The 26032-nt window shown below is 47.0% G+C and overlaps 1 protein-coding gene across 1 annotated transcript in view; it reads left to right on the forward strand.

The window, feature by feature from the left end:
• The first annotated feature begins 219 nt into the window (after nt 1–219).
• Nucleotides 220–26032, forward strand: part of MLLT1 (MLLT1 super elongation complex subunit) — a 31258-nt gene continuing 5445 nt past the window's right edge. Inside the window, exons 1-10 of the mRNA XM_056512410.1 lie at nt 220–392; nt 3899–4079; nt 6866–6948; nt 15300–15443; nt 16979–17104; nt 18331–18876; nt 23474–23561; nt 24193–24304; nt 25283–25382; nt 25564–25635. Of these exons, the coding sequence (XP_056368385.1) occupies nt 381–392; nt 3899–4079; nt 6866–6948; nt 15300–15443; nt 16979–17104; nt 18331–18876; nt 23474–23561; nt 24193–24304; nt 25283–25382; nt 25564–25635 (1464 nt within the window). The 5' untranslated portion in view covers nt 220–380. The remainder of the gene's footprint in view (nt 393–3898; nt 4080–6865; nt 6949–15299; nt 15444–16978; nt 17105–18330; nt 18877–23473; nt 23562–24192; nt 24305–25282; nt 25383–25563; nt 25636–26032) is intronic.

The following is a 26032-nucleotide window of genomic DNA, read 5'->3' on the forward strand; positions in this document are numbered from 1 at the left end:
CAGCCTGCCCAATGCTCATTGGTGGATACTCCTGTCCGTCACGGGGCCCCGCCCCGCGGCGTGCGGCGCGCGGGCATTGGCGGCGCGCGGGGGCCGCTGTGGCGCTGAGGCGGTTTCCGGTTCCGCGGGGCGGGCGCGGGGCTGGCGCTGCCTGTGAGTGACACACAATGAGGCGGGCGGCGGGGCCGTGAGGGGCCGCGACCGAGCAGGCGGCGGCCGAGGCGGTGGGGAGGGGGGTGGGGGGGACGGACAGAGCGGCTTCGCTCGTGGACAGAGCGGGGGAAGAGATTCTCTCCCCCCCCGCCCCGCCGACCGGGCAGCGAAACCGCCGCGGCGGCGGGAGCGAGCGAGCGGGGCCCGCGGCGCTGCTGTGCCCAGCCATGGACAATCAGGTGAGGGGAGCGGCCGCGCCGCGCTGCCGGAGGGGTGGGGCGGTGTCGCCCCCGCCTCAGAGAGGGGGGCACATAGGGAGGGACCCCCGGGGAAGGGGCCCTGAATGGGGGGGGCGCCGCTGTCCTCGGGAAGGGGGGGCTGGGGGGCATCGCCCCCCTTTGGGGGGGCATATCTCCTCCTCACACCCTCTTTGGGGGAGCACACCTCATCCCAGACCCTCTTTTGTGGGGGGTACATGCCCTCCCCACACCTTTTAAGGGGGACACCTCTTCTCCATTCCATGTGGGGGGGTACACCTCCTCTCCAGCTGTTTTTGGGGAGCACATCTCCTCGTCAGTCCTATTTGGGGGGCACATCTCCTCCTTCCCACACCCTGTTGCGGGGGCACATCTCCTCTCCAATCCCGTTTGGGCGGCACACGTCCTCTCCAAACCCCTTTGTGGGGGCACACCTCCTCCCTGCAACCCCCATTTAGGAGACACATCTTCTTCTCACACCCTTTTGGGGGTGGCAGATCCCCTCAATCCAGTTTGGGGGGGGGGTCACACCTCCTTCCCATCCCTCGTTTGGGGAGGGTGCACGCCTTCTCCCCACTCCCCTTATTGAGGACACGTTTCCTTAATCCTATTTGGGGGGCACACCTCCTCCTTCCCGCGCCTTTTTCCTGGGCACATCTCCCCAGTCCCATTTAGGGGGGGTACATCATCTCCCCAGTCCCATTTAGGGGGGTACATCATCTCCCCAGTCCCATTTGGGGGAGGACTCGTCACACCGCTCGTTTGATGGGGACTCCTCTTTCCCACCCCGCATTTGGGGGTCACACCCCCTCCCTAATCCCATTGAGAGGGGACCCGTCCCTACACTCTTTTGGTGGGGGGTTCAGCCCTCTCCCCTCCGTGGGCGGCCGCTGCAGCCTCGCCCGCGGCGGGGGGTGTGAGCAGCATTTCCCGCAAATTCCTGCCTGGGATTATTGCCGGGGAGGGAGGTGCCGCCAAGGGTTAATGCCACCGGGAGAGTCCCTGGCGGCCCGGGGGGTTCCGGGATGCGTGCGGGAAGTTTACCTGAGGTGATGGGCATGGGGAACCTTTTGTGTGCGGGGAGCGGGTAACAGGTACCTCCTGTTACCTCCGGGCTGAGGTTCGGGAACCAGCCCCGCTATCCCGGATAATCACCCGGAGGAGCGGCAATGGGAGCTGCTGATGGCTTTCAGGCAATTAGCACATCAAACAAAAACCAGAGCAGCCTTCAGAATGTTTATTGAGAAGTTGAAAGCAGGCTCCTTTGTATTATTACAAATTGTTTGAATAGGATCCTGATTTCCCTTTGTTGAGAGACACGCTTGGAAAAAAAGGAAAAAAACCCTCCATTTTCAGCCGAACAACTTTGGATGCTGGTTATGTTGGGAGATCTTATTTTCAAATGTGTTTCAACTTCTGGCTTAATTCACAGCGATTGTTAATTGGAGCAGGGTGTGAGGAGTGCGGCAAGTACAACTTTCACTCTCAGTTAAACAGTTCTCTTTTATGTTTAATTTCGGTCTCTTCCACGCAGCCCCATCTGGTTCTCAGCTCCAATTTCTCAGCCGTTTCAACTCGGAAAGGCAGATTTTGTAGCCTGACAGTCATTTGCACTTCTCAGGAGAGGGGTAGTAACTGGCAACAGTAGCAGGATTTAAAGGGTAATTATGGAATCGATAACGTGAGGCTGCGGCACAGCCTGGCTCAGGGGATGTGAGCGCTGTGGGAAGCATCCCAGATAAAGCAGGCCTGCAGGCACACTCCAGTGCGAGCTCGGGATTTCGGCAGGCTGGCTCCACATAATGCTCTTGCAGCGTTGGAGGGATTGCTGTGCTCGGGGAGAAGCACACCTTGCCTTTCTTCTCAGCCCTTAATGCGACATGAAAGAGCAGCCGGCCCTGGGCCTTGGTTCTTAGCACAGGAGCGAGGTGGGGCTGCTGGAGATAAGCCTTAAGAACAGGAAAAAATGGCCTGCCAAGAGAACTTGCAGAGGAAGGTATCCCAGAGAAATGCTGTAGCAATGGTGAAGGAATTAATGAGATGAGTTTGTCCCCGAGCCTCAGGATTGATGTGTTGGGTGGCTGAAGGTATTTTGCTGTAAAGATTTAAACTGCCTGAAAGAGTGTGTTAAGGCTTATGGTTGAAATTGGAACTGGACTGCAATTTGGGAGGTCAGGCTTTGATGCCTGGTGCTCTGCAGACCTCCTGTGAGAGCTTTTTACAAAGACAAGAAGGCTTGAGATGGAGTCACTTGTCCTTTTTCAGCAAGTATTCACCACGCTCTGCAAAAAAAGCTTGGATTGGAGATGCAGAATATTTTTTGAGCATTAATTGTGATCACACTCCTTGCTGCAGTTTGTCAAGGAGAGAATAATCATGATACTGTCCCTAAACATTTGTCTGGAGCTCAGGAAGCTTTCTCTTTCCCTGCTCATTGTCTAACATGCCCTTGGTTTGGCTCCAGGTCAACATGTAATATAGGTAATGACAAATAATGCTGCCTCTCCCAATGGTAATTGGGACTTGCTAGGAAGAGCAAGACACTTATTTTCAAGCCTGAAGTGAGGAATGAGGTAGGGACTGAAACCAGCCCTTTTTTCTATCAGCCTCCTGGTGCTGAAGCTGGATTTTGGTAGATTTAGTTTGGAATCACTGCTGCTGCTCTGGTTTGTATAACAAATGTGCACAAAAGTTGGGTACCTTGAGTTATTCTCTGTCTAGAAATGTGACTGTAAGATTTCCTTGATTTATCTTGTGTCTGAATCCCATTTGCCTTTTCTGTGTTACATCTGTTTAATTCATTTCCTTTCTCCTGGCTGTGAAGTCTGCAATACTATGTGGATTTTCACCATTAATTTCATTTGGTTTAAGCCACTTAATGGGATTTTTGTGCTTTGAGCCAGATGTGGAATACACCTTCTCTGTTACTCAGTTATCAGAGTAGGATTCAGGAGTGCAAATCAGAATTAGGTCAGTTTAGTGTTGGACATCATATAGGCGGATATGTTAACTTGGTCTTTGAAAGTGAGATAATAAAATATATTTAGAACCATACAGGAAACATAATTTTCTTCTGGTGAGTGATATATTCTAGAGAATATCATAAACCACCAATTCATGGTCTGATTTTTCCTGTTTCAAGATGAGTTTTCTGTCAGTGCTGTGAATTCTGTAAGCTGTGAACATCAAGTTCTGTCTCTGACACTTTCTAGAAATAAAGATTCCTCAATTAGGACTTTGCTGACAATTTAACTGATAAGTGAGGCAGAGAAACCAATCCCTCTTGTAGAGCTGCTTTCTCTGCAATGTTAATATTAGGGAGAAAATAGGTATGAAATGGTGCTGGAGCTATTTTTGTGTGAGCTTTGCCGTTGAGAGCAGCGGTTTGCAGTCCGAGGCTGACCCCACACGAGGGCTGCTGCATTCCCAGTGCCTCCCAGCAGGGTTTGGTGTGTCTGCGCTCACGCTGCTGCCTCTGTCCCCCCCAGTGCACGGTGCAGGTGAAGCTGGAGCTGGGGCACCGGGCCCAGCTGCGCAAGAAGCCGACCACGGAGGGCTTCACCCACGACTGGATGGTGTTCGTGCGCGGCCCCGAGCAGTGCGACATCCAGCACTTCGTGGAGCGCGTCGTCTTCCGGCTGCACGAGAGCTTCCCGAAACCCAAGCGAGGTCAGAGGGGTTGCATGTGGTTTTTCTCTGTGAAAGAGCATTTTGCAAGTCGGGGTTGTGTTGAACTGTCACTTTTCTGTGAAATATCTCCTTAAAGAGGAGCAAAATGTCCATTGCGTGCACTCCGGCTTTAACCTTTCCCCACTGTGTTTGAGGAAGGTCAGGGAGAATGGGACCTTGCTTCTGCTGAAAGGGCAGGAGGTGAGCTGCTTTCTCCTCTTATTTAAACATTAGTATGTGCAGGTTCTCGAGATGCAAGTGACAGCAGAAAATAATTCATATTACACTATGGGAAAGAATTCACCAGCAAAAGCTGGAAGCACGTGAGGGATGCTTTAATATTGGGCTCAGATGTGTTCTGGGCTTGGAGAGTTTTGCAGATTCTTGCAATTTCTAGTCTAAGGTGCCAGTTCAGGTAGCCTTAACTCAGCAGAAATCAATGCTGCCATGGGGTGATGGTGTCTTTGCTGTACATTCCCCCTGCAAGCCTGGTGCAGTCACTGTGGTTGGGTTGGAGTGATATCTTCTGAGTTTGTTTTCTGACTCTGTAACAAAATTGACTTTATTCTTGGCATGGGGCAGCAGGAGCTCAAGAGGTAGAGGAGGAGGAGCAGGAATTGCCCTTCTTAGGGGCAGTGCAGTTACATCTGTGTAGGATTGTGTAACTGAAGCTGCAGTGCTTTAAGGAATACAAGCTGCCCCTGAGAATTGTTGTAATGTGCATTCTTGGAAATACTGCTGTGGGAGCAGGACACTCAGGGTGCTTTAGGACAACCTGTGACATTGGGTATTTGTGGGAGTCCATGGTGGAAAGGAACAGAGGTGCTCAGCATTCACAAGGATGTGACTCTGCTCTGTGTGTAGATAATATCTCCTTCAAACTAACCTGCTTAAACTGATGTATGATAAGCAGGTGCAGGACTGAGCTGAAAGCTGATTTATAGAATAAAAATGCAATTTGTGGGTTACAGTTCTTGTCTACTGGTGTAATTAATTCATTACAAATAACTGTGTTGGGTTAGTACATAGAATCCTGGAATGGTTTGGATTGGAAGGGCCCTTAAAGCCCATCCAGTGCCACCCCTGCCATGGTCAGGGACACCTCCCACTGTCCCAGGCTGCTCCAAGCTCCCTGCCTTGGGCACTGCCAGGGATCCAGGGGCAGCCACAGCTGCTCTGGGCACCCTGTGCCAGGGCTCCCCACCCTCCCAGGGAGGAATTCCTTCCCAGTATCCCATCCAGCCCTGCCCTCTGGCAGTATAAAACCGTGGCCTTTGCTCAGGCAGTATCATCTGCCTTTACACAGGGATTTTTTTCCCAGTCCCTGGGTTTTCAATGCTTGCTCCTAATGCCAGCATGCCTTTGACCAAGGCGTGTCTGGGTTGTACCTAAATCCTGTGACAAGTGCCTGTCCTGTTCCTGAGTTTATTTGGGGGGTTTCTTAAGATGGTGCCCTCTTGGAGCAGATCATGGTGCTGAAGGTGGGCTCGTGCTGCTGGCAGATTGCTCTTGGAGCCCTTGGAATTTGTCAGAATAGAGTGGCAGAGGAACAAAGGCTGCTTGGCAGATAGGCTTAAGATTCCTGCTGCCATATTGGCACTGCTCTTTGGTTTGGGATTTTTCCCTCTAAGTGACAGGGTTCTTATATGAAATTCAAGTTAAAGCAAGTCTAGAGGTTTTTGTTATTTTTAGTGATTCCCTTTTTTCTCAGTTGCATTTGGAGTGCTGCTTTCCAGCACCTTAATGATGGTAGAAGTGCTTAGAGCTGGGTGGGGATAATACAGCTACATTAAAGGAAAATAATTTGTGTGCTTTTAGGTTTGATGTACTGTTTCCTAATCATATTAATTACTTGGAATTCTTAAGAGAAACTCAAAAGATTTGCACTGAATTCCTCTAATTACCTAATTGACTTTATTTACATATATTGTAGTGCATAAATTATATGCAAGTGTATCCGGTTCCTGAGAGGGAGAATATCTGTATGGGGCTCATGTTTCTCCTGGCAGCTGCTGTGTGCTGCTACATCATAGCCAGGGAAATGATCCTGGAACCCTTCAAATGGGATATCCTGGACTGGATAATAGAAAGGATTCAAGAGCAAGAACCCACACCAGATAGCGGGACAGGGGGAACTGAGGCAGGGACATGCAGATTAATTTCTGAGAAGCAATTAACTTTTCTAATTGCTGTTTCTACAGTCAGCAGCTCTGACCTTAGCAGCAAACTGGTTCACCTTCCTGCTCGTGTTTCCTTGTGTGTGAAATAAATAGTAGTGCTCACCTGCCCTTCAGGTTTGTTCAGCTGTGGGGGAAGCAGTGCCTGCAGCGTGGCTGTTACCCAGCTGTGAGCACTGAGCAGTGCACGGGAGTGCTTCAAGGAAAAAATCATCACCTGTGTGTGCTGCTGGAAATATGGGCATCAAAGTAAAGTTTACCTTTCTGTGCTGTGCCTTTCCTCACCAGGCACTTGGAGCTGGCAGTTTGCATTGTTGTGGGACTGCCCAGAAATGTAATTGTATCTGGGTGCACAGGAGGGAAGGATCTCACTGGGGCTCAGGCCTGCAGTGTTTTATGTTTCCGTTCCATGGGAGGAGCTAAGAACAGATTTCATGTTCTTAACTAAGCCTGTGGCCACCATCTTATTCTGTGTGGGTTTTTCCACAAAGGTCAGTGTTTTAACTGTGCCCTGAGTCGTCAGAGGCCCAGTTCTCCTCCTGCAGCTCCTTTTTGGCTCAGATAAAGTTGTGCTGAATTCCAAGTTCACATTTATTTGTTCTCTTTCAGTGTGCAAGGAGCCCCCCTACAAGGTGGAGGAGTCTGGCTATGCTGGCTTCATTATGCCCATTGAAGTGCACTTCAAAAACAAGGTAGAATCTGATTTCTGGTCTTCTAATTGTTTTGAGCTGTGCCAGAGCCTGAAACTGCCTGACAGAAAGACTCTAAATTATGTGACTGTTTTATGTGTGTGTTTTTTATTAGTCTAATAAATAGAATTTAACTGGGAGTTGGAAGCTCCTGCCAGACTTCAAAAGAAAGCTTTTGGCAGAAATGGAATTGCATAGAAAGGTGATACCAGGACAGTGGATGGTCCTGGAGATTCTGAGCAGAGATTGTACCACTTGTAGCTTCTTTAGCATGGAGGATATTCAAGCAATTTAAAATATTTTATTACATATGGAAGTAAATAAACATAAAACACTGATACTGTTAATATTTGTAAACACTGTGTTGATTGTCAATATATTAAAAAATCAGCATTTGAATTTGCAAGCTTATTAAATTTTACTATATAGGTATGAAATCTGCAGAGGCCCAAGACAAACATTTGCATGTGTAGCACAAGTATTAGAGCTGTGTTAAAGATATCCTTGTTCTAACTCAGTGCTCTTCCAGAAAGAAAACACTAAATATTTTAAGTCTTAAGATGCATTGCCAGCAAGTATATGAAAGTTAAAATTTGGATTTATTGCTAGCGTTAAGTCTACCACAGAGGTCACATGCTGTAGGTTATGAAAACAGGGAATTGGGCACTTGTGTTCATATTACCTCAGTTTCAGTTAAATTGTTTTGTTAAACATGAATAATGGATGTTTCTGGGTTTGATTACTGCTTAAATAATAAAATAAAAACTAATGTTTTGCTTATGATCCCTAAGAGGGAACTGAGGTAAAGTAAACGAAGAATGTTGAGCCACATCCCTGTAATCTGTGCTCTCCACCCCCTCAGCTCTCCCAGCAGCAGCCCTTACCCCAGGTGTGTTGACAGCAGCCACATGGAACAGCCTCATTCTGTTTAACTTCCCATCCTCCTTTCCCTGGCCCTCCCACAAACATCTGTCTGCTGTTGCCTTCTGTCCCCACTCCAGCCCAGGATGCTCTCCTGGCAGTGTCACTCTGTGAATAATCAGCATTTTGGGTTCCTGGCCTACCACATTGCTCTGACCCCACTTCATGGGCTGGAGGAATAAGTCAGATAATGGGACTGAGCCACAGAAGACAGAGCGGCCTCCTAAACCTGGGAGTGTTTTGCCCACAAGTTGTTTTTTGGGTGGGTTGGGTAAGCCAAAAAGCTGGGAAGAAAAATGGCAGGCAAGGGCTGGGGGATGAACATTGTTGATAAAAGCAGCTTTTTTGGCAAACACTGAAAACTACGACCTGAGTGCAACAAAAGCACCTCAAAAGTTTGAAAGCAGTTCTACTTCTGGTGGCTTTTCTGAGGTTTTAGATAGGAATCAGAAAATTCTCCATCTGCACTAAATGTTGGCTTAAGTCAGCATGACTGGCCAAAAAATGTGAACTTCTCCAGGCTGATTCCTTAAAAGTGGAACCTCTAATGCCTGGGAGGGGTGAACTGTGTTTTAGTGCTACCCTTTCCTTTCCTTTCCTTTTCCTTCCTTTCTTCACCCAACCATTCCCCACTCTTCCCTTTTCCCTGCAGCTCTCCAATGGTTTCTTCACAGATCCTCAGCTCTCCCTCATTTCTGTGTCTTTTTGTAGGTGCTCACATTTGCTGTGACTGCCATCTGCATTCCTGTTTTCTTTTCCCTCTGTCCCTCATATTCCCATGTTCCTCATGGAATATGGAGCTGGCAGATTTTCTGACTAGAACTTGCTTTCACACCCACTGGGGTCATCACTCCTCATTGTTTCTCCACACACGTGACTGCAGAGTTGTTCCCCAGCACTGAGCAGAGAGGTGGCTTTTATAAATAAGGGAAATAGGTGGGCTCTGTTCTCCCTGGAAACAATGGAAGGAGCTGTTAATTTAGGAGAAGGCTCTTTTTTTCTGACATTTTGGTCTTCAGAAACATGACAAATAAATAGGAGAACAGGTTGAGTTGCAGACTTGTTTTCAAATCTACAGTTCTTCAAAACATTCATTTTTGCCCTATTTTTTAGCTGCATGTTTTCTGGAGAAGTTCTTTTCCATTTTTAAACTGATTAACAAATTACTAATTAAGGAGTTTCAGGCAGCACCTCTCATTATTTAATTGGGCCAAGGAGTGGTTGAGGGAAAAGGTGGAAAAGGGCTGCACTGATGATCCCTGAGGATCCTTTCCAACTCAGGATGTTCCAGGGTTCTATGTGAAGAGTTGGGCTCCTCTGTCCACCACTGCCCAGTGATGATGCCATCTGGGGATTTTAAGAGCTCTGATCATTTTCAGTAATTGGAGTTGAAGGAAATGTAAGAGATAAATACTTCTAAAGACACAGAAATGCAAAGACTGGGATATAGTAAAAATTAAAAAGATAGAGGAGGAGGAGGGGGAATGGCAAAGGTTTAGTATATACAGCCTGTGTTCTCCTGAATTAAAGAAGATGGTGTTAAAACACCAAATAAATCAAAGTCTTCATTACTTCAGGACTTTGTTCTCACTCTGCTCTGTGTAAACCTGTTTGCACTGTTGGGATCAGCTGGTGTGTGTGCAGCATATATTGTGAATTGATTACAGCATTTGGGACTCATCCTTGGGTAATTCTTCAAGTAGATGGTATGGATTGGTTCTGGGATTGGGGTGAAAAGGCTCTTTGGAGGTGACTGGGCAGGGGAACTGGGTGGCTTTTGTGGCCATATGTTCCTGACATTGTGACACATTTTTGTTGATGTGTGTGTGGCCTCTGCTGAAACCAGACTTGCAGAGGCTTTGGGATTTGTTTATCGATGCATGTTTAGCTTTGTGAAGGTGAGAAGAGAAAGGATTTGAAGAGGGAGTGAGCCAGTCTGTGGAGATTGATCTTTGCCATGGTTGGCTGAAATGGGTTTTTTTCCCCACAGTTTAAGCCTCCTTAGCCATTTCCTTTCCCTTTTGTGATTTGTTACTGGATGACAAATCCTGGCTGTCAGAGCCCATGTGCTCTTTGCTTTGGCTAAAGAAATACCAACCTGTGCTCTGGGAAGGAACAGCTTTACTAAGAACAGTTTTAATGAACTTAATCAGGGATTTTTAAAGCAACTTGGCACAAAATTGCCCATTGACTCTTTGTGTTGGAGGACTCCCTTTTTGTTATCATTGTTACGTGTTTGAAGCAGCAGACTCGGTGTTCTTGGTGCCTTTTTGTCAGATGGGGAAGTGTCAGCAGAGTGTGAAAAAGGTGTAAAAGCCTATTCTTATCCTCTGTGAACATTGCTGGCCTGTGTTTGTCCTTCCTGTGCTGCAATCCAGCTCATCCATGAGTGGGTGATTTCTCAGGGCTGGTATTTGAATTGCAGAATATAAACTATGAATATTGCAGCGAGCTTGGGCAGCTGGGGGCTCTGAGCAGCCACAGCATTCGTGGTCTCCTTTAACACTGGCAGAGCCTTTGCTTCTGTAACTGATCCTGAAAAACAAATGGCAGGGGCTCAGCAGGTTGATTGATAAAGCTTTTGAAAGTCGAGTTGGCTAATGACAGCAGATCATTTGGACTGGAAATGTTAGTGTGCTATTTTTGTTTTGAAATCCTTTGTGTTCCTGTAACGAGGGCTGCTGTGAGTGGCTTCTGGTGCTCAAATCGATACAAACCGGGTACAACAAATGCGTTGCTGTTTTTCTCCTGCTCTTCCCTCTCCCCCTCAATTTCAACAGTCTGGAAGCTTTTTTTCATTGTTGTCTCCAAATAAATCTCTTCTAGTGGTACACGTTGTAATCTGGAGACTGTAATACAGGTCTGGCTTTGGTATTCATTCCCTGTGACATTTTTTGCATCCTAATCAAATTAGATCAATCCTCCCCACAAAGCTAAAAGGTCTAGTAGATTTTCATGTTATTCTGATATAAGGCAGATGATATTAATGCAACATGGATAAGATGTTGTATTAAAGTCTCTTTAAAGATGCTACCTCCTAATTTTAGTGCTAGAGATAAAAGCCTTCCAGGATTTACATAATGGATACATGGAACTTGGGCTTTTCCTATTAGTGAGAAGGAGATAAGCAAAGAAAGCAGAGAAATTCGTTTGATTTTTCCACTGAGGTTCAAAAGAAAAATGTGCATATTTTACCCCTTCTGCAACCTTTGTAGAGGTGATATAGAAAACAAATAGAAAAATATTGGAAAAGGGGAAAAATATTTGTGTATCAAAATAGAGACTCAGTGAAGATGTTGTGTGGGCTGCACATATGGCAGGGGAGGTGGAACAGGGTCAGCTACAACTGATGTCAGGACTGTGCCATCAGGAAGGGACTGGCCAGGAGAATACTCTTAAGGAAGTTGAAGAGCCTGTGTTTGCATGAGATACTTGATTTTACTGAAATTGCCATTTGGGGCAGGATGTGCACAGGTTTGAGGAGAGGAGGAGCAGCTTTAACCTGTTGGAGTTTACTCAGTGTTGCTGAAAGTTGGGGAAGGAGGAGTGAAACTTGTCCTTTTTAGGTCTGTCCTGTACCTTGTTCCTTCCCAAACCTGTAGCAATTCCTTTTGTGCTGTTGCTGCTGACTGGGGAATCTTTGCTTTTACCTTTTTTTCTGTCAGAAATTAGGATGGATTATCAATTTACCCATTCTTTTATCTGAGCAGAGCCAAAACCCCTGGGCTGTGTGTGTTTGAGTATCCATTCAGTGTGGCACATCTATAGGTACCTCCAGATGCTGAAAATACATATATACATATATATATATATATATATATATATATATATATATATATGCTGTGTGTGGCAAAGACAGAAGTTTTATCAGCCATGCCAGCTTCATATCATGTATTTGGAGGAATTAGTAGATTATTAAGTGCTTGTCTTGGAGTAATAAGTAGATAAAGAGGTATTTACACTAATCTATGTAATTTATACTCATATATTTATTGTACTCATTAGATATATAAAACATAAAAATATATTAGGAAAACCAAATTTTCAAACAGTAATAAGCATCTGATGGAGGGAAGTCATAAATGCTTAATCTCCCAAATCTCCCAAATAATTCTCTCATTTGGGAGAGAATCTCCCAAGAGATAAGGGTGGTTCATGGATTCCTGAGTGGAACATAAGGCTGATTATTTCAAAATCTGAATATTGGGCTATTCCATTTCCAATGCCCTGTCTGGAAGCTGCCCCAGGACCAGTCAGACGGGTTGTACCAGCCTGGGAAGGGGTTTCATTTCTCAGACGTTCCGGATAAATGCCTCTGTCAGGCTGGATCTATGGCAGAAGGGAAGTGGTGTTAGATGTTATAGTTATTGAATAACCATGAGCCTGCTTCCTTGGTGTGCTAGATTTTTGTAGATAATTTTGTTTTATGGCTTTCTAAAAGTGATTTATGAGCTTTATGCGCACGCTACCAGTGAAATTCTTTTGATTTGTGTTAAGTGGCAAAGGGCACACCCTGTCTTAAAAACAAGACAAGGAAATTTTAACAAAAGACTTTAAAAAATTCCTCCTCTTAAGAAAAGTGCCAAAAGAACTTTAACCCATTACTTGAGAACTCAAAGGAAAAATAAAGCAGCTTCAGAGCTCGTAACAGCACAGTGGCAGGCGGTGCAGACAGGAAGCAGTAAAAATAAAACCTAATGTACCCAGCTCAGGAGATTGGAGGTGGAATAGGGGGATTCACTGGATGAAGGGAAGTTTACAGCAGCTGCAAATAAAAGCCCTGGCTTTGTGGTGCTCACTTGTAGTTTACTTCTCTGGCATCCTGGGATTTAGGGGCAGATGCAGAGTGAGGTTCTGAGAGGCCTTGCTGAGACATCCATGCACCAGCTTAACCATTTCATGGCCAAATGCACCACTGAATTTGAATCTGAACAATTCATATCTACCAGTTAGAAATGGACATGATCCACCCTTTTAAAGCTTTTCTTGGATGTAGGGCCCTTTAGAAAACCTGTAGTTTTGGGAGCAGCAAAGGTGTTCCCTTCTCATTTTTTCTGATTGACATCAAGGAATATCAGAAGGTGGAATTACCTAAGAGCAAAGCTTGGCTTGTGTGTAGTTGCTACTGAAGCAGCAGTTCGTGAAGGATGCATAGGATTGTCTGGACCAAAGTTTGTGGGGTGAGAAAGAAGCTACTGTGGGTTGCAGCTCCCAGCAGCAGGATGTGTGGATCCCAACATGTTATTGAGAAAGGCTTTGAAGTGTGGCACTGTGGACTCAGCCTGGCTTTCCATTTAAAGTTGAAGATGGGTAGGTCTGGGTCAATTGAGAGAGATTTTCCCTGGGTTTCTCCCCCCCTTCTTCCCCTTGATGGTTGTTTGGGGGGAAGAACCTTTTAGGGAGGACCGGATGGATTAAGCTTTGGAGTGGCCTGAGCTGTAATCATTAGCTGGGCAGTGAGGGCAGTAAAGGAAAGAATGTTTATTTGCAGCTTTTTGCTTTGAGACTTTTGTGGTGGTTCTTTTAGGAGTGCTGTAATCTCAACTATTCACTGGGGGGTGGGGGGCTCCTTATGGCCTGGGGGATACAAAGGAGATTTTAATGATCAGGGCACTCTGCTGGGGCTCATTCCCAGGGCAGTTGTGATCTCTGAGCTGGAGGAAAATCACATTTTAAAACTGCCTTAATTCTGCAAAAATTCAGCAGACACATGATAAATATTTTGGTGCTTGTGAAAAAAGCACCAAAAAATGGGATACTCAAGGTGAGAGTGAAAGGGATCTGCTGCCTCCCTCCTGCTCAGAAAGCAAATGGGCAAATGACAAAGCAGAGCTGGTAATGGGATGGCAAAACATCTCCTGACCAAAGCCTGCGCTTGCTGAGAGCCAAGATTATTTACTCTGTTGTAAACCAGGGAAAGCATTTTAGAAGCCATTATTAGGCCACATTTGGATTTCTATTCATCCTTCATTTCAGTTTATTAGGCTTTGAGGGACCCTGTGCAGCTGCTGTTTGAACTGCAGCGAGCGCACACGCAGAGCTCGCTAATGATTCCGTTAATGAGAACGGGCATGGAAAACAGGCAAATGACAGGGCAGTGTATTTTGCAAGGATCTTTCTTTTTCCTCCTATCTATCTGTTTTAGTAAACTCCTTTCAGGAGCATGTGGATTCTTCAGGACTTTTCCAAAAGAGGGTCTGAAGACCTGGCATTGGCAGCACTTTAATCTGAGAGTCTTCTCTGTGTCTTGATGTCTTGTGTGTTGATGAGTGCCCCTGTTGGAGGGTGAGGATCCAAGACCTGGACTCCTAGATGAGCTCAGGGTACTGATTTTGATGTAAATCAGGTGTAGCTACCACCCTTTGTATTGTTAGAGGTGTAGTTTATCCAAGGAATGGCCTCTGGAGCAAACAGCAAGAGCCAGGGTGGTCTGAAGCCATTTCAACATATTTTCAGCAAATCTAATGGCTGGGGCTGGGAGCCTGCAGTGCCTGTTCCCATCCAGCAATGCCACTGCACCAGGAAATGGAGCTGCTGGATGGGAATTCTGGAAGAGACTGCTGTGCAGCTGCTCAGTGCTGCACAGGGAATGGGACACGTGGGATGCATTCATGGAAATGCGCAGGGCACTGGCGGCCTCGCTGCGCTTCCCAGCACAGCCTCTCTTGCCACATTGAAATTCCAAACTGCAGGGAGCACCAGGCAGTGTCCTGTCGATATTTGTAATACACAAGAAGAGTATTTGCAGTTTTGGGGGGGTGGGGGGAAGGAGGGAGATTTTTTCCATTCTGTGCTGTGAGCGCAGCAGGTGGAACAGAGGCAGTGAGGCGCAGATGATCCCCCCACCACGCATACAAACTCGGGATTGCTTGGGTGAAAGTGCCCTTGGAAAGTTCAAAAGCCTGGGATATCTTCCCATTCAGCCCCTGTAATATGCATATTGAAAAGGATTTTACAAACCAAGCCATCCTTTTCCCATTGCGTTTAATCTTTTCTCGGTGCCCGCAGAGATCCTGGGAGTTGAGATGTTGTTCCTGCTCTCAAAAAGGATTATGCTTTTCTTAATATTGATACTTAGAGTTGCTTCCCAAAGGAGATAGGATCTGAATTTTGGTGAAAACAGTAGTGCATAAAGCTTGTGAATCTGCTTTTCTGAGGAGACTTGAACAGCTTTAAACAGACAATTTTCAGTCAAAATTTGTGTCCGTGCATTGCTTTTGCAGTGAGAAGCTTCATGCCTGAGTTCCTGATGAACAATGTCAACCTCAAGCACAAATAGTTTAATTTCCAGCTCTCTGATCTCATGGTGAAAAACTCCATGCATACAACACTTGGTGGTTTATTTGGGATTTTCAGGAGTGACTGTTTGGATCCCCAGACTTAGTGTGCTTGCCAAGCTTCTTCCAGTTTCCCAAAGCCTTTCTTGTTTTTAGGAGGAGCCCAAAAAGGTTTGTTTCACATATGACCTGTTTCTAAATCTGGAGGGGAACCCACCTGTGAACCACCTTCGTTGTGAGAAGCTGACTTTCAACAACCCCACCAAGGAGTTCAGGCGCAAACTCATCAGAGCTGGAGGGGTAAGTGCCCAGTTTGGGATCCTGAAAGGAATGGCCTTGTTTTGCTTTGAGGTTTCTTTAAACCCAGCAGACTTCAAGCAGTTTGCTACATTCATTTCAAAGATGACCCAGCCAGTTTTGACTTGTGGTTATAGGGCTGCAACACTTGCAGCAGAACAAATCTGTTGTTGGTGTGTGATTGGTGACACCTTATTTGTCAATTTACATGTGAGCATTAATATCAAAGCAGAAAATCCCTCTGGGAAGTGAGATCTTCTGTGGATGTTGCAGGCTGTCAGTCAGGCAGCTGCAGTTCCCTGTGACCTTCCTGCTGCCAGGAGCTGGGTCAGTACAGAAAAGCTCAAGGAAAGAGAGAGGCTTTCAAACCATTCCTTATTAATTTTTTTTTTTTTTTTAAAGCTTAATAGTTGGTGCTTCCTGGTCAATAAATGACCTCTAAACCTGGCATCAGCTACTTGTGGCTTAGATAATAAAAAAGTTAACGAAAAATTGGACACTATAGAGTGAAAACAGATGTGGGGGGAAAAAAAAAAATTCTCTAGAAGGCCCAGTGAAATATGGGCTGCTACAGTATCTGGGAAGGTAATGAGTAGTGATGGACTAAAGGATGATCCTCCAATAGCTGCAGGATCTGGGCAAATCAGCCCAAGCCACAGAGTGCAAGAAGTTTTTAATGAGCCAGAGGATGTCAAGGCCAGGTTGGACAGGGCTTGAAGCAACCTGGGGTGGTGGGAGGAGTCCCTGCCCATGGCATGGCATGGAGTAAGATGAGCTTTAAGGCCCCTTGCAGTCAAATCACTCCATGGTTCCTGTTCCTCTCTGTGCCAGTGCTTTCCTGTATTGGGCAGACAGAGGAAGGTGCTCATTTCAGCCCTAGGATAGCTGCAGCATCATCTGCTCTCTAGGATTTTCACAGTGTGGTATTTTAGTCCTTGTCTACTGAGGTGTTTCAGCTGTTAATCACTTTTGATGCCCTTTCTCTGGTGGCAATTTTCCACAGAATTATCCTGACAATGTAGGGAAGGTAAGAAGGGAATTGTTACATGGAGCTCAGTGCTTGGTGGTAAGATTTTGTGAAGGGAGAGACCCAAGCTGTGATTTTTTTTTCCCCTTTTCCCCTTGAAAGAGTGAATTCAGGTTCTAAACCAAGGAAGTCTTGCTCATTCCTTCCAGATTTATCTCCCTACCCTTTTTCAGGGGAAGAGCATTTGCAGCAGAACACACAGTTCTTGTCCAGAGCTTTATTGCCTGCTTGTGCTCAGAATATTGGCATTCCCTTTGGGAAAGACACTCGATATTGCATTGCTGCCTTTCAGTTTTTGTGGGTTTAATTTTCTGTATTTGAGGAGTTGCCTTGAAACTGAGCATTCCATAGACAATATCTTTTTATGGCCAGGAAGCAGGCGAGGAAAAAAACATTGAGAAGATGAATAATAGTGTGTTAATTGAGCAAGTAGCTTAACATAATCATGTGTTAATAGTTAATAGTCCGTGAGACTTCGTGCAGACATAATTTCCCTCCTCTTTATTCCCAGGTAATGGTGATGCCAGAAGGAGCAGAGGCTGTTTCAAGGCCAAGTCCTGATTATCCAATGCTGCCCACGATACCTCTCTCTGCCTTCTCTGATCCCAAGAAGACCAAACCCTCCCATGGGTCAAAGGTCAGTGCAGCAGACATTTGGGTCAGCCCGAGGTGAGGGAGTCTTTCAGGCCAGGCTGCTCAGAGCTTGTTCAGCAGCTGTTCCTGGCTGCTGCTAATTCTGAGCCTCCTTGTGCTCTGCAGTTCAGTAGTTAATGGTCTGGAACTTGCCAGCCTTTAGGAGGCTTTTTTTATGATCTGATAGACTTCTCTCCAGGGAAGTTTTGAAAAGAAAATTAAACGTGCAAGACTAGGAATTTTAGGTGAATTGTGCCTTCCTTAAAGGCAGATGAAATCCTCTCTGATTGTTCTGGTTGTGTCCTCCATTCTGAGGATGGATTCTGTGGCTCTCTCACTGTCTGCCATGCCCAGCACTCTGAGTGCCTGCACCTCTTGGCAGGAAGGCTGAGTGGAAAGTCAGCCCTCCCTGTGTCCTCAGGGCAGTGCTGGAGAGAACATCAAATGTGCTTCACTTGCTCCAGTGGGCGCTTTCCAGACTGGGTGTTTGCATCCAGCAGTAGCCAGGTCCTGAGACTTCCAAAGAACCTCAGGTTTTTTCTTTTTTTTCTCTTATGTACTGAAGCTATTTTTGTATAATCCTACATGGGAGAAACAATCCTCAAGCAATGTGTTTTGGAGCAGATTACATGCACTTTATCAGCCTGAGCAGTCACAGGTATTAACAACAATTCATTTTCCAGTGTAATTCAATTCTGATAGCCATGTTCTTCAGGACTCTGAACACTCTGGCACTTCAGCTATGCCTTCTGATGTTATGAAACAGAGTGAAGATGACTTACCTGTTAGTGGCTGATTTAATTTTGGTCAGGAATTAAGCACTGGAAAACACAGAAGAGAAATAAAGGGCTCTGAGATGAGCTCTGGTGAAAATTGCCAGTTGCTAAAGAAACCACATTCTCCTGCTTCCTTTCCTCTAGGGTGCCCTGAGAGGTGCATCTGTGTTTGCATTCAGGTTAAACCTGAATTAAACATCTGTAGGTGTTTCTAGACTTTTGACAGACCCTGGAAAGGAGCAGAACATGTTTCATCCTTTCCTAAACGTTGAAGTGCACGCTGCCAGTTTGTGTGCAGCAGCTTGAGGGAAATGTGGATGTTTACCTGGGTGTGTGGGGGTGGATTTCTGCAGGGAACAAACACTGCCATGTGATTTATGAGGATGTGTTTTATCATTCTGTGCAGAGCTGCAGTTTCATACCCAGCTTGCATGTTTCTGTTGCTGAATTTTAGGATGCAAACAAGGAAAGTAGCAAAGCATCCAAGCCACATAAAGTAACCAAGGAGCACAGGGAGAGGCCCAGGAAAGACTCTGAGAGCAAAAACTCCTCCAAAGACCTTGAGAGAGAACAGAACAAGCCTTTGAAGGACTCCTCCAGAAAACCAACTGAGAACAAACTGCCTAAGGAGGAGAAGGCACCTCCAAAAGCTGCTTTCAAGGAACCAAAACTGGCCGTGAAGGAGACCAAACTGGAGAACACCTCTCCGAAGGGGGGGCCACAGCCGGAGCTCAAGGCTTCCAGCAAGAGGCCCTCCAACGTGGAGTCACCAAAGCCTAGTGCCAAAAAACAAAAAAAGAGTAGCTCCAAAGGGGTGAAGAATATCCTGGGGACATCTCCCAGAACCTCGTCTTCCTCATATCCAGAGAAGAAACAAACCAAGGAGAAGATGAATGCCAAAGTGGAGAAGGTGAAATCTGAGAGCGAGGCCAAGGAGATCAAAAAGCCTGTGGAAATGGAGGAGTCAAACTCAGAGGATGAGACTTCTTTCAAGTCAGAGGTGAGTAGGGATTTATTCTTAACCAGAGTTTGGAAGGATGATGTAAAATCCCTGCCTGAAAAATATGTTAAAAATAATCTCTTAGAGAAGATAGAGCAGCAGATTGGTAAATGCTTAGGCCGGGTTGCATCTCAAATAAAATTTTTCTTTGAAACTCCAGGCAATATTAAATGTTCCTCCTGTGTGATTTTGCTGTTGTTTCAGATACAAATTTTATTGAGATTTATTTTTATTTATTGAGTTACCTGAAAGTCAGAGTTGAAGGTTATGGTCCCTTATTCATCCCATGCAGTGGCATCTACAGAGCTACAATAGATACAGAGACACTTTCTGCTGCTCACAATAGCAATGTTCTAGAATGTGATCTTATTTCAGAAAAGAAGGAAATCATCTCAGTTTTGGTAACAAAAAAAAAACAGCATTAAAATGTAAATAAAACCCCTCTTCCTGCCGTGGCCTGTAAGAAATATGCCATTGGCTGAAGCTCAAAATACAACCACATGCCACTAAATCTAAATAAGTTGTGTTGTAAAACATAAAACAAATTATGTTCTTGTACTACTATTTTTAAAAGCTGTCTAAATATTTTTTTTCCTTTTTACAACTGAGAACATTCCTCATCCTCTGTTTTCTAAAAAGTGTTTTCCAAAAGAAGGCAAAAAAATGCAAGAAGGGACAGACAAATCCAAACTCTTGCTACTTTTCACTTGTGTATTTGTTATAAAGAAGTCATATATATTGTGATAGGGTTCACAGGATAATGTCCTGGGAATTCTGGAACTGATTCCTCCTGACCACTTCAAGAAAGGTTTATTTTATTAAGTTAACTTTTCTAGGGACAGTTTGTATTATGATTTAATCTGCACTGTGATACAACAAATATTGATGTGCTTGTCAGGAAGGAGATTCTCAGTAGTAGATTTCTGGGAGATTCTCAGTAGAAGAGTTTATTGGGCAAGTGTTAATTCCACTCTAAGGAGAAGTCACATCCCTGGAAGTGCCCAAGGCCAGATTGGATGGGGCTTGGAGCACGCTGGGACAGTGAAGGTGTCCCTGCTATGGCAGGGGTGGCACAGGATGGGCTTTAAGGTCCCTTCCCACCCAAACTGTTCTGGAATTTTATGACTTGGCTTCCCAGATGGATTCAGTGTGCACACTGGGTATTAAGAAGAGGTAATTCCTCTCCCCTTTGAGCCTTTTACCCAAAGTGCAGCAGTGCTCAGCAAGCCCCACATTTCAGTGCACAGCCCTCCCTGCAAACCTGTGGCAGTGCTGCTCCCAGAGTGTCCCCGAGGTGTCCCCATCCCCTCTGGGTGCCAGCAGTGTGACTGGTGGTGCTGGAACCACAGCCTGTGACAGTGGCATTAGCATCTCCCCCAGCCTGTCCTGCCCAGTGTCCTCCCTGGTCCAGCTTCTGCTGGGTCTGGGGACAGCAGTGTGGCAGACAGGGAGAGGTGGCAGCTGCCACGAGGTTCCTGTGTCCCTGAGCCCCAGGGCACAGCTCCAGGCTCTGGAGTCCTTGTGCACCCTGGGGATGTCCCTGCTCCCAGCACTGCTCTTTGCTGCCCCAGGGCTTCCCCTGGCACAGCTGAGTGTGGGAGCCACATCACTGAAGTGAGGGAGCAGCTGGAGGTGGAGCAGGGCCGGAAACTCTTCAATCAGCTCTGCTGCTGCAGCCAGGGATTGTGCAACAGCTCCAGGCTGCAGCTCCCAGCTGCCATCTCTGCAGGCTGTGAGGAGAGGAGAGGAGCAGCCCTGCTGCCATTGGTGCTCCTGGCCTGGCAGCTCACAGGGGACTGCACAGGGATGAAGGAGTTTCTCCTGCTATTTCAGCTCCTGCTGGAAGTTACTTGGCCTTTTTTTTTTTTTTTTAACCTGTTTTTTTTTTTCCTTCCCCCATCAAGCCCAGTTCCCTGAGCTGGCCTCATGCTTGGCTGCCCCAGTGCTGACAAAAGGCAGAGGCAGGGATGGGAGCAGTGTTGCTTTTTGCCATTGTTGGCGTGGCTTTGGTCACATCCTGGTGACAGTCACTGAGCACACGGAGCGTGTCCATCTGCATCCTCCTCTGCTCAGAGAGCTGCTGCAGTTCATGGCAAAAGGAGAGATGGGTTATCTGCAGCAACTGCTGCTTAGCTCCTGTGAAGTCATTTTAAGGGAAGAGCTGCAGATTATCAGGAATGAGGGATGTAGGATTGGAGCTGTGGGTCAGATGCAAGAGCTGTGCTCTGTTAGCTTGAAAATATTCATTAAATCTCACAGTGATTGGGTTGGAAGGGACCTTAAATATCATGGCAGGGACACTTTCACTATCCCAGGCTGCTCTAAGCCCTGTTCAGCCTGGCCTTGGATATTGCCAGGGATCCAGGGGCAGCCACAGCTGCTCTGTTCTCTCTGCTCTCCACTTCCCTAAACAGCCAGGGCTGCTGCAATGTGCCAATAGACCTGATACTGGAATTCTTAGATTATTCTCCTTTGCTCCCAATTCCTTCCCAAGGGTTGTAATACCATTTTTGACACATTTCCCCCATTCTTGTAGTGAAATAATGAAATTTTTGCTAATACTTGGGTGAGGATGTGGCCAGCAGGACCAAGGCAGGGATTGTCCCGCTGTGCTGGCATTGCTGAGGCCACACCTTAAATGCTGTGTCCAGTTCTGGGCCACTCAGGACAAGAAGGACACTGAGGGGCTGGGGCACCAGGGAAGGAAACAGAACTGAGGAAGGGTCTGAAGCACCAGGAGCAGCTGAGGGAGCTGGAAAGGGGCTCAGCCTGGAGAAAAGGAGGCTCAGGGGGAATTTCTGGCTCTGCACAACTCCCTGACAGGAGGGGACAGCCAGGGGGGTTGGGCTCTGGGAACAGGGACAGGAGGAGAGGGAATGGCCTCAGGCTGGGCCAGGGGAGGTTTAGATTGGACACCAGGAAGAATTCCTTCATGGAAAGGGGTGGTCAGGAACCAAAAGGGGCTGCCCAGGGTGGTTTGGAGTCCCCATCCCTGGAGGTGTCCCAGGAAGGCCTGGACGTGGCCCTCAGGGCTCTGGGGACAGGGTGGGGATAGGACACAGACAGGAGGGATTCTGTGAGCAGTTCTTCTACAGGGTGATCTTGGAGGAGAAAATTCTGCTTGCCACTTTCACTTATTGGTTGCCAAAGCTGCCAGTGTGCCTCTTTGTGCCTGTCTCAAGGTTTTTATAGTATTAACCCTTCCTGTGTCAGATTATTTATCAATGGGTTTGTGTGATTCTTCCAGCATCAGGATTTGGCAGCAGTAGTAGTAAGTGGATTCCTAGGGACAAAACAGTGAAACTGAAATGCTGATTTCCAAGGAATTACTTCTAAAAAGGCAAGATATTGCAGTACTTTGAGAATCCTTAAATGAGAACACTCCTGAGTACCAAAACCCCATTTGCAGGGGATTTTAGGAACAGTTTGGGGGCAGAGCGAGTTCCGTGGCCTCTTCTGCCCTCTGGCGGTTCCCAAGGTTATTGCAGGGATTGCTGCTCCATCGATTTACCGTTAAAATTTCCCAGTCTCACCCAAATTTGCTCCCTGGATGCTGCTGTTAGCAGTAGTTCATTTACTCTTCACTCACTCTTACTGCACAGGGCACTCCTGCTATTTCTGCCAAGTGCTGACACAGGAGTTGGGGTCACAAGGGTTGAGTTGGTCTCTGTTATGTTTTCACAGTTAAGTGGATCACTCAAACCGGTGTAAAAACAACTGGGTTTAGGATATAATAATAATAATTTAGGATGAATTTTGGAGTCATGTGAGCTTGTTGGGATAGACATTTCCATGTCTGTGAGGGAAGGGATAGAGAACTGGGATTGTTCATTGGAGAAGTGTTGGGGTGATCTCATTGTGGCATTCCAGTGCCTGAAGGAGCCTGCAGGAAAGAGAAACTGTTTGTAAGGGGTGGAGGGACAGGACCCAGGGAATGGCTGCCACTGGCAGAGGGCAGGGCTGGATGGGATATTGGGCAGGAATTGTTCCCTGGGAGGGTGGGGAGCCCTGGCACAGGGTGCCCAGAGCAGCTGTGGCTGCCCCTGGATCCCTGGCAGTGTCCCAGGCCAGGCTGGACATTGGGGCTGGAGCAGCCTGGGACAGTGGTTTGGATCAAATCATCTTTAAGGTCTTTTCCAACCCAAACCACTCCATGACTGTGATTCCATGCTCAGTGATCAGTCTGAGGCTCAAGTGAACCTTGGTGGCTACAATAAATACACTTTTTAAGAGGGTTTGGGTAGCTGTGGGTTCTGTGCTGGTCACACTTCAAAGTAAGGGTTTTTATTGAAATGTTTTTCAGATGCTCCATATCATCATCTGGGGGGTTTGAGCCACATGCTGTGAAGGGGTTTGATGGGAGTCCTTGATGTTACTCCCAGGTGTGCTGAGCTATATCCTGCCAGACTTCCATAAATGTTGTTTTTATTCACCTCACAGTTCGTTTTTTTTCTGTTACCCCAAGAAATGTATTCAGTGCTGGGTGATGCTGTAGAGTGCTCAGGTGCTCCTGCCTCACAGTGCTTTGGGCTCTGGTTTTCTGGATTAGAAAGATTAAGATTCTTTTTCTTTTGTTTCCATTTTATGGGGGGTTAAGTCTGTCCAGTCCAGCCCTTCCAACTCCAGCTCCAGCTCCGACTCCAGCTCTGACTCTGATTTCGAGCCATCTCAGAACCACAGTCAAGGTGTGTTGTAAGAAATAGTTTGTTAAAACCTTCCTTGTGTAACCTTAAAAGGCTCAAGAGAATTAAAAATGCTTTCCCAGCACTATAATAATAGAGTTTCTTGCATGCAGCCATGTGTTAGAGCTGTGATGCTTCAGCAAGAAAAGGCAATAATGTTATAACATCATGGATAAGTATTTTTCTTCTCTTGGCAGCTAATTTATGAGTAAGGAATCCCTCTGGATTTGGTTCTTTCCCTTTTGGCTTTGGTTTCTGCCTCACTTTATAAATGTGTTGCTGCTGCCTGATCTGTAGAATCACCAGAACAGTTCTCCTCCAATCTCATCTATGTTTTATTAAAAATTATAAATGTGCCATTCATCACTTTGCCAGTGTGTAACAGCTCCTTTCTCAGATCCCTCCACTGATAACCCAGAGAGGGAAACTGGCAACAGTAAATATCCCAAATGCTGTGCTGCTTCTGTCTCCAGTAACATTTAAATCAGAGAAACGTGGCCTGTTATTCTCATTTGGGAAGGGAGGGGGAGGGTTTGGGAGTTGTGAAGTTTGTCCGTTTGGGACAAGTCTCAGTGTGGTGCTGGGGCTGGTGCAGCTGTGTGCTGGTGCTGAATTGCCTCCCCCCGTGCCCCAGGCCCCCTGCGCTCCATGGTGGAGGATCTGCAGTCGGAGGAGTCGGATGATGACGACAGCTCCTCGGGGGAGGAGGCCGCGGTCAAAGGCAACGCCGTCAGCCGCGATTCCAGGTGGGGGCTCTGGGCTGCTCTCCAGCTGGGGGGAGGGCTCTCTGTGGGGACACAGAGGCACTGGGGGATGCTGAGCTGAGCTGGCAGGTGGTGGTGACTGAGCCCCTGCAAAAAGTCACCTAATTGTGACCCTCAGATCTCTGCATTGCTGCTGGGATGGGACACCTTTTGATCTGCGGAGATCAGGGATGTGTGGGGGACATGCAGAGTGTGCTGCTCTGGCTGCCTGGGACTGTCAGGAGTCACTCTCTGCCCACCCTGTGTTGGCTGCTCCATTCCTCTGGACTCAGTGACAGCTGTTTCCTGCTCCAAGCCCTGGAAAGGGTTGAACTTCTTCCTTCTTCCCTCAGGAAATGCTGTTACAGCCCAAACCTGGAGTCTCAGTGAATAGTTGAGCCCAAATGCTTGTTCCAGAGAGCAGCTGCACATTGGAAATGCTGGTGATGGTTACCAAAACAAACAAATACCTGTTATTGCACTTGTCATCATCAATGAAACAAGAATGGAGAGACTTTGAAGGGTATTTTTGTAGAACTTTAGGGGATAATCAGATTGGACACCTGCCCTATCTGTAGGGCCAAAGGAGAATGAGAATAAATAGGAAATCTTGGAGGTTACACCAGCAGCAACACTTAGTGCATTTTTTGCCTGTGGAGGTGTCAGTGAGCCTCTCATGCAGGTACTTTGTAACGTTGGGAGGAATTCCTGAACAGCCGCTGTTTGTGAATTGAAGTGGTGCTTAGTTGTGCCAGAGTTGAGCTGCTACCTGTGATGTGTCACTAAAGCTCCCTGCTCTGGGAATGCAAGGTGACATCAGCTGGGAAAAAAAGGGATTCTTGGAACCTGCAGTGGCCCATTCTCCCAGCCAAAGCAGCAGTCTGTGCTAAAGAAGAGAGTTGCACTGAGCTCTGTGTGGCTCAGCTGGCAGCTGATGAGTTTGCTGCTGCTGCTGCTCATTCTCTGCTGGTGGTTTTCCAGACTGAGCCTCAGTGACAGTGACAGTGACAACAGCGCCGACTCGTGCCCGCCCAGCCGGGAGCCGCCTCCTGGGCAGAAGCTGCCCCCAGCAAACAACAAGGTGTGAAACCCCCCCTCCCCCAGCTCTGCTGCCCACCTCCCCTGCTCCCTGCCTTGGAAATTCTCACTTGCACCAAATTCTCCCTACTCCTCTCCTCAGCAGACAGGTGACTCCTCTGCTGTGACACCCTCGTGTTTCCTGAACTAATTTTGCTCCTGTTGTTGGTTTCTTTTCCCCTCAGGCATCTGGAAGGAAAAGCCCAGAGTCTTGTAACAAGCCAGAGAAGATCCTGAAGAAGGGAACGTATGACAAGGTGTGTCCTGTGGGGAGGGATCTTTCATGAGAGTCTGGAGAGCCATGACACAGGGAATGGCTTCCACTGCCAGAGGGCAGGGCTGGATGGGATATTGGGCAGGAATTGTTCCCTGGGAGGGTGGGGAGCCCTGGCACAGGGTGCTCAGAGCAGCTGTGGCTGCCCCTGGATCCCTGGCAGTGTCCCAGGCCAGGCTGGACATTGGGGCTGGAGCAGCCTGGGACAGTGGGAGGTGTCCCTGCCATGGCAGGGGTGGAATGGGATGAGCTTTAATGTCCTTCCCACCCAAACCATTCCAGGATTCTGTGACTGAGGAACTGAGCATCACAGAACAGTTGGGCCTCACTGTGCACAAAGCCACCTGAATCAGCCTGGTCTGTTCATTGTTCTGTCTCAG

The sequence above is a fragment of the Oenanthe melanoleuca genome, chromosome 28 (assembly GCF_029582105.1).
Source record: "Oenanthe melanoleuca isolate GR-GAL-2019-014 chromosome 28, OMel1.0, whole genome shotgun sequence".
NCBI classification, from domain to species: Eukaryota; Metazoa; Chordata; class Aves; order Passeriformes; family Muscicapidae; genus Oenanthe; species Oenanthe melanoleuca.